Genomic DNA, 12703 nt, shown 5'->3' on the forward strand with positions numbered 1-12703 from the left:
AAGCACTTTGAGATGTCTTGAAGCCGACGTGATAAGGCTCTATATCAAATGCAAGGATTGTCATTATTTTTCGCAATTCCGTTATCCCATTTCTGCTCCACACCCTTTTATATTTCTTCTTTTTGAATGTTTAATTAAAAGCTAATATCCCTTCTGCCTGCACCGCCTCCTAAATAAGGCATTCCATGTCCTAACAATCCTCTTGTCTACAGAAAGAAAAGTTTTCTACCTTTCCCTTTGAAGAAATCTTAAATCTAGGCTCTCCAGTTACTGATTCGCTATCCAGTGGAAATAGTTTCTCCTGTTTACTTTATGAAAATCCCTCCATAATATTAAAGCCTCTGTCAGGTCCCAGGAAAAACAGTTGTAGTTCTTACAGTCTCTCCTCATAAATAAAAACTTCTCATCCCTGGTGTAATTGTAGTGAATCTCCTCTGCACCCTCCCTAAGGCCTTAACATTAATCATATTGTGTAGTGTCCAAAACTGAACACGGTACTCCATCTGCAGCCTAACTAATAATTTGACATGTTCAGCATCATCCCTTTACCGTATTATTCATGCCTATATTTACAAAACCTAGGATTTAATTTGTGCTGTTTTTTTCATATAGCTTTTTCAACTTGTCCTCCCACCATTAATATTTGTACACATGAGCCCTTAAGTCTCTCTGCTTTTCCACCTTTTAACAATTCCCCTTTTTGTCGCTTTTAAAAAAGTCAGTAAATAGATAAGGACCTGATAATTAGCTCCATGAGGAAGTACTGAGCAGACGCTGCTGCTTCTCCATGAGGATAGAAAAAATGAAGAAAGAGCTTGTCTCTGGGTTACCACTGGGCACACACCTCAAAAGTATTGTCTTCAAAACAGTATTTGTGAAGGCTTCAAAACTATTGCCTTTTAACCAATGTCCAATCTTTGTCCAGATAGACCAGAGAGGATAGATGCTCTCATAAAATGAATTTATTCACTTGATATGAACATCTTCAGTGAACTAACTGCAAGTTTAATATTTTTGGTTTGTAATTTTCTAAATTTTTTTCATCTTTGAGAATTTCAGATAAAGTGGCAAAGGCTATATTAAATGATGCTATCAAGCTGGTTAGATAATCCCAGTAGCTTTACACACACAATAAAAACAGAAAACTGACTCCCATGTTCACTTTGCGAATGCTAATGTGATATGGTTCATTCAGTGCCTTGTTTGAAGAATCAGAAGACAGGAGCAGAATCAACAAAAAGGCAAATTGATTTTACTCCTGTCTGCAACTGAAAACAGTGAGTAAATTAAACCCAAATAAGCCCCGTTGAATTTGCTTGATAGGTGGATAAATCTGAAATAAAAGGCCATTATGTTTTCCTTTTTGCTATCTGGGTACCAAATGCAGTATTCACAAACAGGAGATGCTAATAGTGATTCCCTACGGTAAATGGTATGGGCAATCCTTCTCTGACTCATCGGAATTCTGCTTTCTCTTGATCTACTTCCTGAGCAGAGTGGGTCGATGCGTTTGTGATTGCTGGAAGCAGCTTTGTGACTCCTATTTACCAACACTGTGTATTGGGAACCTATTTGTTCCGCCAACATGTTGGTGCTTATGAAAGTAATTCTTACTAATGACATAGTAATGAGGAGACATTAAACTGAGGGCTTGTCTGCCTATTCAAGAGACGTTAAAAATCACATGGCACTATTCGAAAGAGAGGGGAGAATAGTCCTGGCCAACAATCCCCAGATAAAACTAATCATTAACTTTGTGTGTGTGTATAGGACTTTGCTGTGCATAAATTGACTTCTGTTTTCACCTATATAAAATACTGTCACTGCACATTATAGTAAATCCTGTGAAGCAGTTGGAGATATCCTCCTGATATTAAAGGTGCTATATCAATTCCAATGCCCACCAAGAAGCTCACAGGGAGCTCCTGGTACCTGTCATCCACCTAGTGGGGACTCAAACCCATACCTGTTAGATGGCCAACTAGTGACTATGCTCTTTGAGGGGTGCTGAGCAGGGTCTCCTTGGAGCTGAAGTGGCTACTGACAGTGACTATTCCAGGACACTGCTGATGTCAGCACAGCCTAGCTGACTCACCGGCAGAACCTGGTAAGGAGGACCAGTCACTGGGCGCAGGTGTCATCCCACTCAGCTCCTGTTAACCCTGCAAGCCAAAGTCCTAATGGGTGGGGTGGTCCTAGCTGGACAATTTGGCTGCTACGTACCTCTACAAATACATAGTCACTACACGTTCCAAGTAAATCATGAAGTCATAAATTATGAACCATGAAGTGCTTTGAGACATTTTGCTGGCATGATAAGGTATATATCAAATACAAGAATTATTATTTTTTTTATATAGATTTTGTACAATGGGTTTAAAATTATATAATCCTATCTCAAGGCTCGGGAAATGATTCTAAGCTATCAAGCTTTGAATGAATTACAATGTAATTGGAACCTCTGGCTCTTTTGTGATTTCTCCATTTGTCTACAGGCTTCTTATTTTATTTTGTTTTTCTTCCAATAAGTCCAAGGAAAGGCTCTCAAAACATTGCATGTTTACTTACCTCTCAAAATAAATCACAGCACCATGAAGTGGGAGAGCAAAGATTTAATTTCCTCAGTTCCCATTTTCAACTGAGTCAAGGAGTCTTTGGTGTCTAACTGTACTGGGAAGTCAAATAACATTCATGTAGTGCATCTCCTGTTGGCCAAGGTTAACTAGAGCTGAGTGAAAAGAGTCCCTGCGCCCCAATGACTGGACAGAAAAAGATTTGCTCATGACTGGAAGTAGGCTTCCTGCCAATATCTTTAATAGCAGAGAAGGCAAGGAGAAAAACTGAGAGTGTGCACCCGACATTGGAGGTAAATATTCTCCCTCCCAAACACAGATCAGGACTCTATTATTTTTGATGAAACATTGAGATACACAAACATTTCTGAAAATAAGTTCAGTTTTGCAAGTTGGTGTTGCACACCAGTGAGCATGACTGTGTTTGATCTGTCAGTGTATCTTCGTTTGGCTGTTTACAGGAATGCTTTATGCATCTTGCTGTAATGTCAAGACAGAAAGCAGAGCCATAGAAATTCCATTTGAATGCTCAGATTACCACCTCGTCTGTTTTCTTTGAACATGGAAACAGCATTAACTAGCAAATAAACAAAACCTCAATATCGATGGCATAATGTGACTGGTTGCACTTTAATACTGTGTATATGTCATTGGTCGCAAGGTCACCCTAGCTCAGTTGGTAGCAATCTCGCCTCTGCGTCAGAAGATTGTGGGCTCAACCCCATTTTGGGACTTTGAACTCATATAATCTAGGCTGACATTCCAAAGCAATGCTGGGGGATGTGCCGCATTGTCAGAGCGTTTCATCAGATAAGATATAAACCAAGGTTCCAGGGCGAAATTTGGCCAAGTTTCCCAACTCCACACGCAAGTAGGAACCCGGATGTTAGTCAATAGGCGGATTGCTTTTCCGGGGGTAATAATCCCTTCAAAAAAAATAATAACTTGGTCACTCAATCCATGACTGTTTGTGGGACACTGCTGTGTGCAATTGGCTGCGGAGTTTTGCCCACAAAATGTACTTTGCAGTATATTCTGTGACGCGCTCAAATGCAAGGATTACTATTATCTGCCTATTCAGATGGACCTAAAAGATCCCATGACAATATTTGAAAAGAGATGGGTATTTTCCCTGGTATCCTGGTCAACAATTCTTCAGATAAAATTGATCATTAACCTTGTGACTGTTTGTGAGACATTATGATGGGTATATTGTCTGCCACATTCGCCCACAAAATAAATAGTGAATATCCTTCGTAATAAAATTTCTGAGATATATTTTGAGACATTTTAGTAACATGATAAGATACTATATCAATGTAAGGATTATTTTAACTCCACAGTTTGTGCCTGTAACATTACATTTTTCAAATGCACTGATTTGACAGTATTGAATGGAGTTAAACTGAATGTTGTTTACAGATTATGATATGAGTTCACTTATTCATTACCTTTAATTGTATCAGCTTGTGATTGCATTGTTCGGGGTTCTTTACCAAGGTAGATTAGTTTCGAATGAAATGTTCCACCAGTCAACTGGTAGATGACGAAAACAGATGTTATTTTCAGAAAGTGATGTATTTCATTGCAGTAGTTTGTGCTGGGTAATATTTGACAGGACTGTACTTGATGCCCACAGCACACTACAATTTTAAACGCTCTGAGACCCTACCCTGCGTGGAGGGCGCTATGTGAGTGCAAGTTGTTGTTGGAACTCTTGTTTAGTGACTTTCTGTGGTCCAAATTTCTAATTAATATTCAAATAATCTATGAATCAAACTTAAGTTCATGGGGAGAGAGAGAGAGAGATAGTATGGTGTCACATATTGAAACCCTTTTTCCAAGAGAGATTGGTGAACCATGGCAAATGTTTTATTAATGGCTATTTGAATTTTGTGTAGGACTGACCTTTTTTAATAATTGTACTTTGAATGTTTTGACTTCCTCAAGCAAACTTTTTAAAACATTAACTTTCTTAAAACACACACACACACACACACAAATAAATGACATGCCTTAGACAGGATAGGGTGGGAGGTGGGGTGGGATCTATGGCGCAACCCTCCAATAGACCAGAGGCTTCTGCGATGCATCTGAGCATGTGCTCCCAACCTCCAGGATAAGATAGGCAGGAGGCAAGATGCCATCTTATAAGACTAGTTATCTGATTCATTCTTATATTGGAAGTACTTACAAGCATTTCTAGAATGTGACTATTGTGGTTATATGTTAAGTGCAGTGACAAGTAAAGCGGAGTGCATCATTAACACTTTGCATGGGAAATGGCTGGGTATTGATAGCATGGCTATCAATGTCAGTGACTAGTTAAGTCAGAGTCTTGTTATCAGGAGATTACTGAATTAACAATGTATTTGGAACAATTTTCCATTTTTCAATAAGTTTACTAGGTATCTGCTCAAAGTACATATTTTCCTTCAGTACCTTGTTTGGGTTTACTGCACGTCCCTCATCTCTTCTGCTCCACAATTGGTGGCCGTGCTTTCAGCCACTATACCCTGAATCTCTGGAACTCCTTACCTCAATCGATCTGCCGTGCCCCCTCTTTGGCCATCTTCTGAAGACTTTCCTCTTCAACCATGCTTTCGATCACCTCCACTCTCTATCTAGCACAGCATCAGACTACACCACTGTTAAGTGTTTTAAGATGCTACCCGCATGAAAGGCGTTATATAAATACAAGTTGTTGGTCTCTAGTGAAATAAAGGATTAATCTATCCAGTCTATCCTGGTAATAGTAACCCTCAAAGCCCTGGCATCATCCTAGTAAACCTACACTTCTATATCCTTTTTGCAACGTGATGACCAGAATTGGGTACAGTACTCCAAATATGATTTTAAACTAAGGTTTTATACAAATTCAACATTCTAATGTTGTATTGGAAATATTGCATCTTTTTAGCATAAGGAACAACAAGCATCAAGTTTCAAAAACATTTTTTTGCAATGCAAATACTGAATTATCAATGAAATTGGGAACACTGCTCAAATTCCGGTTTACCTCTGCAGTCTGCTTACTCTACCTTGCCCTATTACACAGGCAAAACACATATTTGTACTTCCAAAGATAAATATTTAGAATACATTTGAAATCCATGGACAGCTCTCCGTTCTTTTAACTGGGCCATTTAATCCGTTGAACTGTTTGCAGCTGTGATTTTTCTCTGACTTGAAACTTTTCTTATTCAAAGTTTGAACTTGATGCCAGAATTCAGTGTGAGACAGAATGCTTTCACAAATCCCTGTCCAATTAGTTTTGTTTTAACTGCACAAAATCTTGGCATCTACTTGCATAACCTAATCAATCTGCAGTTAAACATGCCGCTGTAGAATGTCATTTTATTCGTCTATTTTAGCTTCTGATATAAAAAGGAATTACTAAAGGAATTGCAAAGCAAAACAGGTTGTCTGATATGAGAATGGTGTATTTTGGCAGGCAAACTTTAGCTTAGTAAAATGTATCTGTTGGTTAATATTTCTGACTGACTTTTCAACACTCCAAAGTGTTATGCTGCCTGACGGGCACTATGAAACACAAGTTGTTTTGTAGATGTGCTGGTGAAGAATTTATCATAATAATAACACTAATCCTTGCATTTGATATAGCACATTATCACATTGTTGAGACGTCTCAAAGCTCGTCACAGAATATATTGCAAAGTAAATTGACTGTATTTTGAATTTATTGGGAGAATGAGTTATCTGGAGCATTTGGAAGACGATTGGTTTTGTGAGAGGACAAGAGACATAAAGGTGCTTGCAGTCCATTAAATATGCCCTTCCAGCTTATTTCCTATCAATGTGTTTTTGTTTTGTTGCATTTGATATCCTCTCCACCATTTCCTTAAGGCTCAACCTTGCAGGTTTCAGCTGACTTAATTGTAATAAGACTGTTATTCTCACAACTAAGGAATTGCCTAGGTTTCATTTCTGCCTTTTCCCTGATGGCTCTTGCTGACTTTGAGAACATTGTGTGCATAATTGTTAGCGAGCCTCTTATGAGCTTACATCCTCCTGGGGCACGCGGGTGGGAGGTAGGTAAGCAGGGTCTGTTTGGAGGTGAATTGCAAGGATTATTATTAATTGGCACCTGGGTCCACTGTACTCCAAAACACTGTTGATGACAGCACAGCGGCAGGACCTGGAAGGGCAGACCGGTCTCGGGGGTGGGGGGAGGAATTCTTCCCATTCAGCTCCTGTTAACCCTGTAAGCCACAGCCCTAATGGGTAGGGTAGTCCTAGCAGGACAAGTAGTAGAAAAGTTTGCCAGGCAGTGCCCTCAATGACAGGCTATGCAGTTTAGCTAGTTAGGCTCCAGTAGTACCTCAACGCACACTTTGGGCGCCTGAAGCCTTGGCTCTTGTCAATCTGCACCTAATGCTCTCTGGAATTAGGTAAATAGGATGTGCCCCTCAACAACAACAACAAGATTCCATTTATTGAGCGCCTTTCACGTCGGGAGGACGTCCCAAGGCGCTGTACAGTTGGGTCAGGACCCGAGCAGGGGGGAAATGGTCAAGGTGAGGGGAGGGAAGGGAGGGAGCGAGGAGGGGGTAGAGAGTCGAGAGGGGAGTTGAAGGCACAGTCAAAGAGAAAGGTCTTGAGACCGGCCTTGAAGGAGGAAAGGGAGGAGGCGGCGAAGGAACTGGGGGATAGAGTTCCAGAGCCTCCAGGGAGAGCGGGAACATTTTGTTCAATAGATAACTTTGGAATTTTTTTGATAGGTAGGATGCATAGAACTTTGGTCTGGATACTCTTAAGCATAGTGATGGATTTCCATATCTGTCAGACCCCCAAAAAAGCTTGTAACAGTTCACATTAATGTATTGGCAATATTATTTTTATCCTAAAACTTACAAAGTGTGGCACAGAGGGGAGTGTGCTAACAAGTGAGCTGAGCGGACCCGTACATATCCCATTTTTGTAGCCTTTCCTGCCTGTACTCTTACCTTTAAAGATCTATGTGTCTGCACCATTAGAATCTTCTGTTCATCACCATTGTTAAGAAGTTTACCATTTAGCACATATTTCCTTTCTTCCAAAAATGTACTGCTCCGTAAATGTACAAACCCATTAACAACCTGCGTTTGAGAACCTGCAGGAGCTGTGGGAAAGAGCTCGGCATTGTACAAAGTGCTATCTCTAAAATGAATAGGTAAAGTGTAGTTGTTGATTCTCCTGACATGTATATTAATATGTGCTGTATATGATGACAAGATAAAGGGAACTGTTAATTTGTAAAAGAAATGTTCTCCTTCAGATGTTCAAAAAAAATTCTCAGGATTGACAAGAAATATTAAATTAAAGATATGGGTGGGTGGCGGGAGAGACGGACTACTTCTAGTTTATTCCACTTAAATATTTCCCCTTGTTCCTTCAGCAATCTTCATCAAAAATGATTCGTTGTGGCCCAGTGCTATCCTTCGCCCGTTGTCTGTTTCGGAGAAAAATCATAAGCAACGACAGCAGCAATGAATCAAAGCTATGCCGTTGCCTGACCACAGTAGACCTGATGGCATTGGGCATAGGAAGCACTCTCGGGGCTGGGGTGTATGTCCTGGCTGGTGAAGTCGCGAAAGCAGATTCTGGACCCAGCATCATCATCTCCTTCCTGATAGCAGCCCTGGCCTCTGTGATGGCAGGTCTGTGCTATGCTGAATTTGGCGCTCGTGTCCCGAAGACTGGTTCCGCCTACCTGTACAGTTATGTGACCGTTGGTGAATTCTGGGCGTTCATTACAGGCTGGAACTTAATACTTTCTTACGTCATTGGTAAGTGATATTTAGATAAAGAACTTCATCGCGCTTTCGCTGCGTTTGCTTTAAAGTTTGCAAAATGTACAGCAATAATGGTAGTTGAAAATATTTTAAAAGAATGTGATAAAAGTATTTTAAGTTCATAAAAGGAGCTTGTTTTTGTTTGTAAAATACTTTGCAGGCCTTTTAAAACTTAAGTGTATTCTTCTAAAAAGAGCACACATATTTAATTATATAAAGGAAGTTGCTAATATCCTTACTGTTACCTTTGAGTTTGTTCTGTGAGTTGTTCTTTGGGATGCTGGTGAATAAGGTGACCAGTATCAGCTGATATAGATGTGAATGGGGAGATTTAATAGTGATATTCAAAATTTGATAGAGTAAATAAGAAGAAACTGTTTCCACTGGTGGGTGGGTCATTAGCCAGAGGTCACAGATTCAAGGTAATTGGAAAAAGAACCAGAGGGGAGACAAGGAAAAACAAATTTACGCAGCGAGTTGTTATGATCTGGAATGCACTGCCTGAAGGGGTGGTGGAAGCAGATTCAATAAGAATTTTCAAAAGAGTATACAATTAAAAAGAAAATGCAAGGATATGGGGAAAGAGCAGGGGAGTGGGACTAATTGGTAGCTCTTTCAAAGAGCCATCACAGGCACAGGGCTGAATGGCCTCCTTCCTGGGTGTAAGATTCTGTGATTCTATGAATGGGCAGGGAGGAGTGACTCTGGGAGGGAAAGTAGATTGGAAATCTAACTGGCAAGCCTTTTGATATTTACTTAATAAGTGTTATTCATGAAATATATGATATTAAATATGTAAGAATGTCTAGGAAAGAAACCATGATTTAAATTATTGTGATTGTCTCTGAATATCATGTGACTACCTGTGCACACATTTCTCACTCTCTTGCATTGCAATTTTGCTCTTTAACTCATTTTTGTACAAAGGTACTTCAAGTGTTGCCAGAGCATGGAGCGGCACCTTTGATGAACTTCTTGGCAAACAGATAGGAGTCTTCTTCAGCAAGTATCTCAAGATGAACTCACCAGGATTAGCAGAATACCCGGACTTCTTTGCAGTCTGTCTTATATTATTACTGGCAGGTAAGACAAGAGTAAACCGTGATTTAAGAAACGTGGATCTAAGATTGAAAAGGGATTACCCTTGTGGAGTGAGAGAAATGTCTTGCTTCTCAGTTACAAGATAAGGTTGTTGATGGTTACAAAACTGTCATAGAAGTCTTATTGAAACTGAAATTTTGGGATTAAATTTAAAAATAACAGTCTATGCTTCTTTATTTGTTGTTGTAAAAGACATTTCATACAGAAACTTGCCAAACAGGATATTATGTCTTTATCATATCCTATTTTTCCCTTCAACTGGGCATCCTACCCTGTTATAGGTGAATAGGCACATTCTAAAACCTTCTCAACTAGCCGTTATTTATGTGTGAAGGTTGATTTGGAATATAGTTAGATCATTTAGGAGGCATTGGAACCAAGCCTAAATGTGTCCTTGCCTGACGTTCAGCCACTTGCATCTCATATTGCTTGCACAGGTTACTCGATTGCAATTAAGACCAGGAACCAAGTCTGTTTTTCTCTATCGTCTCCCCGTCCACCACCTCTTCCAAACCAGGCACTGAAGTCAATCAGCTTGCATGGTTCAGCTGGATTAAACCCACGGAACCATCAAATAACCATTTATATTTTAAAAGATCAGTTCATTGAATAAAAATGAAAATCACTCTAATCTCACAGCTATAGAAACAGATGTTTTCCAGATATGTGTCCAATTAGTGCCTCACTTCTGAATGTTTCTTGTTCAGCTTCACTTGCCTGGTATGTGTGCAGTGAGCTTTGCAAAGTTTCAAATGCTAGCTGAGGCGAATATGTCTAGTCTGTCTGCTCTGAAATTGGTGTGCACCTTACCTTTTAGTATAAACTGATATTGCAGATGGTTATAACAGTTTTGCGAATTGTAAGTGTTTGCCTATAAATACACAGTCACTCTATGGCACGTAAGAGCAAGAACCCAATCAGTCACAACAATTCACGGAAAATCCAATGAAGTGCTTTGACAAGTCCTCCTGACGTGAAAGATGCTATATTAAATGAAGGATTATTTATTAGTGCATTCACATCTGTATAAATAGGACCGATAAATGAGATGTTAAATATAAATATTTTTAAATGTCAGTGAATTGAGATTTAAATGAATGGCTTAATTTGTGTGAGATTTGTTTTGGTCAGCTGGATGTCGGACACAGGTGAAAAACCATCACCATGCTTAAGAGTATGCAAACCAAACTGAGATTTCCATGCATCCCATCTACACAAGGAAATTCCAGAGATGTTTATTGGAATGGAATTCGCACCCTCTCCCTGTAGGAACGCATCCTGCTTATCTAATACTGGAAACTATTAGACACAGGTTGGCAAGAGCCAAGATTTGGGGATTCCAGATTGTGCATTGGGGTACTTTTGAGTCTAACCTGCTAAAACCATATAGCTTACTATTGAGAGGATTGCCTGGCGTGATTTTTAACTGCTTGTTCAGCTAGGACACCCCTACCCTTTAGGGCTTTGGCTTTCAGGGTTAACAGGAGCTGAATGGGAAGAGTCCCTGGCCTCAGTGACTGGTCTTCCATTCCAAGTTTTGATGATAGTCTGACATCAGTATTGCCCTGTAATCACGTGGACCTTCCTGCCACAGGAACTAGACTACCGAGCCCGTACAGAGGTTTGGCTCGATTCAACATTTTGTTGCTAAACATGTCAACTTGAAAGCAGTTCAGCTCCAAGTAGACCTTGCTTATCTCTCTCCCTAGGAGAATAGCGTGGGTATAATGTAATTTGCATTTACTGTATTGTTTCTGTTGATCAAGTCTTTTTAGTTGTCAAAACGCAAATTTCAACATTGTTGCCTTCAACAATTTGTGTGTGTTTTTAGGTCTTTTGTCTTTTGGTGTGAAAGAATCTGCTTGGGTCAATAAAATATTCACTGCTATCAACATCCTCGTTCTTGTATTTGTTATTATTGCGGGCTTTGTGAAAGGAGATTCAAAGAACTGGAAGATCAGCGAGGAGTCACTCATAAACGTCACAGTTATCACAAAGTAAGTTGTACAAAAACAGCTGCTCTGCAAGAAAAAGCAGTGAATAGAATTAAACAAAATTGTCCTGATTTCTGGCTTGCAATCGCAAAGTAGTTCGTCATTGACCATTTATATCAATTTGTCCCTTACTTTTCAGGCTTTACTTATGTAATTTAAAGGTCAATGACTACTAGGAATCCAAGATCGATATGGTTCAATGTGGTGAAACACATATTTATTCATAGGCAAAACTGTTTTATTTTGTTGAGTGTTTAATGCCATTGTAATGAATGAGGTATAAAATGTCCATCAAGAAGTTTTATCTGACTGAAACTGAATGTGTAAAGCTGTGAAGAAAGCTAATGTGATGCTAGATTTTATAAATAGGTGCACAGAATATAAAACCAAATAGGTAATGCATAACGTGTAAGAATCATGCTAGATCAAACTTAGAATATTGTGTCCAGTTTTGGTCACCCCAATTTAGGAAGATCATCAGAGCCCTAGAGATGGTGCAGAAGTCATTTGCTGGGATGATACCAGAGATGAGTGGTTTGACCTATTAGCAGAAATTGGAGGTACTGGGCCTATTTTCTTTGGAACAGAGAAGATTGAGAGGAAACCTGATACAAGCCTTTAAAACTATGATGGGTTTTTGTTAGAGTCGGTAGAGAGAAATTATTTCACAATTTGGTGAGTCAATGACTGGGGGCATCAATTTAAGCTAACAAGGAGCAAAGTGGGAGAATAGAGGGATTTTTTTTAGTAAAGTTATTAAGATGGCGGAATGCCCTTCTGGGAGTGATGGTTGAGACAGGGTCTATTTTAACTTCACCTCTAGATAAATATCTAAAAAGGAACAATCTGCAGAGGTATGACAAAAGGAAGGTAAATAAGGCTGAATCGATTGCTCTTTCAAGGAGCCAGCACAGACACAGTGAACTGAAAGATCTTTGATTGTGCTATAATTGTTTATGGCCGTGTGTGCCATAGCAGGAGAGTTTAGAACTGCTTTCTATAAAGCACTCAGTGCAGCTCAAATGATGCTGAAACATATTCAACACCTGAAATCAAACACATTGGAAATAGATGTAATAGTATGATATGTGGAGATATGGACAACAGAAGTAGAAATTTTCACCAAAACATCTGCTGTGTGACATTTGCCTAACCTGATTGATGTGAGCTTGCAATATTCATTAACAAACAGTAGAAAATTACCTAATGGTTATTCTTTTAAAAAATAAAATCAGCCAAA

At 39.4% G+C, this 12703-nt stretch overlaps 1 protein-coding gene across 3 annotated transcripts in view; it reads left to right on the forward strand.

Annotated features, from left to right (window-relative positions):
• The window catches only part of slc7a2 (solute carrier family 7 member 2), a 36622-nt gene that overhangs the window by 6863 nt on the left and 17056 nt on the right, over positions 1–12703 (forward strand). For all 3 annotated transcript variants that reach the window (XM_007892800.1, XM_007892801.2, XM_007892802.1), the window contains exons 2-4: positions 7972–8362; positions 9296–9451; positions 11301–11466. In XM_007892800.1, the coding sequence (XP_007890991.1) occupies positions 7972–8362; positions 9296–9451; positions 11301–11466 (713 nt within the window). The remainder of the gene's footprint in view (positions 1–7971; positions 8363–9295; positions 9452–11300; positions 11467–12703) is intronic.

The sequence above is a fragment of the Callorhinchus milii genome, unplaced genomic scaffold, assembly GCF_018977255.1.
Source record: "Callorhinchus milii isolate IMCB2004 unplaced genomic scaffold, IMCB_Cmil_1.0 Scaffold1, whole genome shotgun sequence".
In the NCBI taxonomy this organism is placed as follows: domain Eukaryota; kingdom Metazoa; phylum Chordata; class Chondrichthyes; order Chimaeriformes; family Callorhinchidae; genus Callorhinchus; species Callorhinchus milii.